The sequence below is a fragment of the Alosa alosa genome, chromosome 4, assembly GCF_017589495.1.
Source record: "Alosa alosa isolate M-15738 ecotype Scorff River chromosome 4, AALO_Geno_1.1, whole genome shotgun sequence".
NCBI lineage: Eukaryota > Metazoa > Chordata > Actinopteri > Clupeiformes > Clupeidae > Alosa > Alosa alosa.
The window spans coordinates 26,118,913-26,123,912 of record NC_063192.1 but is presented as its reverse complement, the minus strand read 5'-3'; the positions used below and the strand labels follow the sequence as shown (position 1 = coordinate 26,123,912).

The 5,000-nt window shown below is 47.1% G+C and overlaps 1 protein-coding gene across 1 annotated transcript in view; it reads right to left on the bottom strand.

The window, feature by feature from the left end:
* Positions 1 to 5,000, bottom strand: part of LOC125292883 (fidgetin-like protein 2) — a 19,596-nt gene that overhangs the window by 13,767 nt on the left and 829 nt on the right. Inside the window, 1 exon segment of the mRNA XM_048240408.1 lies at positions 3,514 to 3,651. Coding sequence (XP_048096365.1) covers positions 3,514 to 3,538 — 25 coding nt within the window. The 5' untranslated portion in view covers positions 3,539 to 3,651.

The following is a 5,000-nucleotide window of genomic DNA, read 5'->3' as shown; positions in this document are numbered from 1 at the left end:
TATTCACTGACCCCCCCCTTTCTCTCTCACACACACACACACCCACATACACACTCTGACTGTCACACACACACAGTGCGTTGGGGGCTAATTAAACCCCATTCACACCCGGCGCTAATGACCCCAGCCCCTCATTCAAAGAGACACTTGAGCGCACTCACTGTTTACTCAAGCCCCCCAGCCCCCGCCCTCATCCCAGCCCTCCAGTGCGCCTTTCATATCGCCTCTCATTAGAGTGCATGTGTTGGAAGGGGGCACGCTACGCTAACGACTCTAACAGAGCTACCCTGCTCTTCTGGCACCCACTTGCCTCCAGCTCCCCCATCCAAATCACTCGCCCCCCATCCCCACCCCCCACCTCGCCCTCGTCAATGCCCGCGCCTCGCCTCATTCAAAAGGCTTTTAATGACCTCCTCACAGGCGCACTGGCCCTTCACAATCTTGCTGATGTCCTGCCGGCCGATGGGATTATCGTGGAGAAGTGCCTGCTGTATCTGGGGCATGTATGTCCCAGAAACTGAGGTGTGTGTGTGTGTGTGTGGGGGTGATGATAAGTCACATCTTGGGGGGGGTGATGCTCCGTGTGTTTGTTGTTTGTGTGTGTGTGTGTGTGTGTGTGTGTGTGTGTGAGTGTGTGTTTATTTCATCTCTCTGGGTCACGCCAGGCCCAGCGACTCTCTCTCTCTGGCGTGGAGCTGAAGCTCAGGGTGCTGGTATAGGCGGCTGGCCTGGGACTGATTTAGGAGCCTGTTTGAAGTGCAGATTACGGACTCTGTGGCCCAAATCCCTGCAGGAGTATCCATGGCCCCGGGAATCTCTCTCAGGTTTCCTGTAGGTCCGGCCTGCGTCGCCGCTCAGCTTGCGGCCGCCGCACACCAGGGAGAGAGCCAGGGGTGCAGCCACTGGGAGTGGACAAGCAGGCAGCGGGCACAGGACACAGACACCGTGGACAAAGAACACCTCTCTGTGTTCCTGTCTGTGTGTGTGTGTGTGTGTGTGTGTTCACTGTGCATGTGTGAATGGTTTGTCTGTGTGTGTGTGTGTGTGTGTGTGTGTGTGTGTGTGTGTGTGTGTGTGTGTGTGTGTGAGTAATGTACCCACACATACCCATCTATGTGTACATGTGAGTTGAAAAGTATGTGTATGTGCGTACAACTTTGTGCACGTGTGTGTGTCCTTGTGCGAATCGTGTCAATTCACATATGAGCGTGTGCACTTGTGAGGGAATGTTTTGACTGTTTGTGCTGAGGATCTTAAAGTGACTCCGTCATTCATTGTGCCCAACGGCCCTTCTCCCCACGAAAAAAAAAAAACATTCTAGCATGGACATGACACTGTTCACATGGAGACCTCATAAGCTAAGCAGCCCTGGCTTGATTTACTAACAGGGGAAGTGTGGGGAATAAGGAGAGAAGAGGTGGAAGGAGGAGGAGCAGGGAAAACAGAGCAGAATTCCCCTGTGCTTAAGGAGTCCTAGAGTAAACACGGCAGATATCTAACACCCGTATGTCCAGTCTAATGCTGCCTGTTCACACACACACACACACACACACACAAACACACACAAACACACACACACACACACCGTAGAGAAACACACCCTCTCACTCCCAGTCTCCCAGTCTCGATCACTATGACCAGCGTTAATAAATAAAACAGACAGCCAGCTCTGGGCATGACCTACAATACATGCTGCTATACTGGCAGGCTTGTCTTGTCTTCAGACTAACACACTGCACTAGTATTTCTGTACATCTGAGGACCCAGACACATGTGAGGCCTTGGAGAACAGGGTCTGGGCAGAAAAAAAAAGGAATGCCAAATATTCCATCAGGGCTTTGTGACATTCTTGAAAATAAACGACCGGCACACAAAAGGGAGAGGCACTGGATGAATGGCTCGTCGGCAGGCTTTTCAGATCAGCCCAAAGTTAATGGATGAGGACGCTGCATTGCTTTCCTATGCTATTGATATTTCTAAGGTTAGGAAAATCAATTCAGAACTGATTCGCAAAATGCATTTTACCCCCAAAGGACAGAGACAATGTACGGTCAGCAAGACAAAAGGAGGCTTTCGTCTACCGCTAGCTATGAAAAAATGACAAATGGTGTGAAAGTTGTTTAATTATTACATGGTTTACGTTATAGAATGCTGCCAGGCTTGTTAGAGAAGGCAGTCAGGACTGGGTTGGGCCGTTATGTGAATTCCAGCATGGCGAACGCTTGGCATTCAGAGGCCTGCCCTCAACCCAACCTATCCAGGAACTCTTGCAGATTATTTGGCCTGATAATCTGTTTTTATTGTTTGCTGAAAAGCTCTCCGAAAATAATTATGTACATTTATATATCTGTGTGTGTGTGTGTTGTGTGTGTGTGTGTGTGCGTATCTCTCCCTTCACCATCAATCCACTGTCCAATCCCTGATTGAGTTTCTTGTAAAAGCTCCCTCCCAATATAAAGCTAGAGTAAAATGAATGCCATCCTCAGAAGTCCAGTCGTTATAAAAACATAAACCCCATCCTCGTGAAGGGTTCCACTTTTAAAAGGGCTATTCATGCTGAACAGAATCATTGGCTAAATCCTCTCTCCCCCTCGGACTTCTCATCCTGGCGTAATGAAAGGCACCAGCGCGTGGCCAAGTGTGTATTTTATGTGCGCGAGGAGCAGCGGCCACCGACTCCATTCACGGCTATGTAATCACGGTTTTAAATTGATCTGATTTGGGCCGTGTAGCGGGCGGGAGCTCCTTTTTCTCCTTTCTTGTACATGCGGTGGCCACACAGGACCACCACCGGGAGGCCCGTGGGTCAGCTGAGAATAGACTCCGCACCCTGAGAGGTGGCCACCGGCCGCTGCCCCATGCTGGCCCGCAGACAATGCGGTTTTGGAGCGGCCGAGCGCTGAGCTGAGATGAGGGCTGACAGAGGAGGGGCGGGGGTCTAAAACTGGACACGTCAGTTATTAGGTCAGCATAGAAGAGAGAGGAGGAGGGGGAGAGAGGGGGGAAACTAGAGAAGAGGAGAACTGAGAGCGGTCTGTGGGGATGACACTGTTAGAGCCATGGGGCTTCTGCTGCTAAAGCCATCATCCTGCTCTCCCTCCCTCCCCCCCCTCTCTCTCTCTCTCACTCTCTCTGTTTCCTCTCTTCCTCTCATCTCTGACATGAAACATGCGCGTGCAGAGGGGCAAAACGCGTCTGCCTGCATGCCTGCACACACACACACACACACACACACACACAGACACAGACACAGACACACACACACACACACACACACACACACACACACACACACACACACACACACACATACCAGAAAGGAAGGACCTCATGTGAATAAATTCTACCTGCCCAACCTTACTATCCCTTTGAAATGTCTTTACCTTTCAACTTGAGCACATGAGTGTCAAGCCTTGTGCACAGCATTGATTTTTGAATCTGCTACTTGTTAAACACCCAAGGTTACTAAGTCCACTGTGTGTGACATAATATGATGAGGGTTGCTGTACTTACTATAGGGAACAATGGGACTCAGCATTCTGCGAACTGGGTCTCTTTTAAGATGACAGTTTTGCAGGAAAACCCAGGTTGGCGTCTGTCCGGCTATAGTCCATGGCCTGTGCTTGTACTGGGACTTTACAATACCCAACCCTGGTGAGTGACACAAAAACACATCATTAGAAATCCAAACAGCGGCAGCTCTCATTCTGAAAAAGAAGCAAAATGGGCAAAAAAAAAAGTTTTTCACTTTATCATGTGGAGTGTCAACAGAAGCCATTCGTCAGGACAAACACACAGACACTCACTGAAACGTAACACACACACACACACACACACACACACACACACACACACACACACACAAGTGGTCAGCCTCAAACAGTGTGATAAAAAAGCCCTGACAAAGGCTGGCCAGGGCCGTGGTGAAACATAAACAGTGGCATTCTCTGGATCTGACGCACACTGGGCCATTGACTGTGTGGAGGCCAGCGCGCAGCCTTTAAGCTGATTGTGAAGCCATGCCCCCCACCCCGTAACAGCCCCCCCCTACAGCCCCGGCTTTCTAAATCTGCCACACAAAAAGCCTCATGCATACCACTGCTCACTACAACCAGCAAAGCAGTGCACTTTCACAAGATTCTGCGCTCCGCTCCGCTAAGTCCAGCCACGGAGCTGTGTGATAATTCACTCGCTTTCTTCTCTATTACTGTGGATTCTGTTACAGTAGCCCCATTGAAAATACAAGCAGGAACATTTACAGTATGAAATACGTTTAAATTAGTATGTACATTTTCAACATTTAATGCAAAACCTATACAATGTGACCTCTGCAAATACAATTAACTTATGTTTTAAACATTTAAAAATAAAATCATACCCCTCTGGCCAATAATAAAACAGTTTTGAAAACACAGCTGGTGTTCGTTGATATTTATAAAGACACAAAAATAGATTTATCAACTAATTAAGAAATTAAAAAATAAAAACACAAAAGCCTATCTAACTAATAAGGATTTTTGCCAAACGTGCAGTGCACATATAGGAAGGCTCCCTCTGCTTTCATAGTAGAGTGTAGAGGAGCTCACACATAACTGAAGAATATTGCATAATCCTGTTATTTAAACAATGTGCGCTCAAACCTCATTGCTTTCGACAGCCTTATACCAGTGTCTTACATACAAGTCCTTTGGCTAAGTTTCTCACATTGTCTTTACAATATATATATATATATATATATATATATATATATATATATATATATATATATATATATATTAACATTTTATACATAACAGAAAACTGCTTCAAAAAGCCACTAACCAGCTCCTCAAGCTGAACCTGTTTTATTTTGAGTAATGCTAAATTGTTAAATTATGGCTTAATTAGTGCCATTATTGTAATTTGAGGGAGATGAAAGAGAGCTGGTCAAAAAGACATTTAGGGAAAAATGCTGACAAGCAGTGAATGGCTTCTTTAAAAACAAATGCAGTATTGTAACT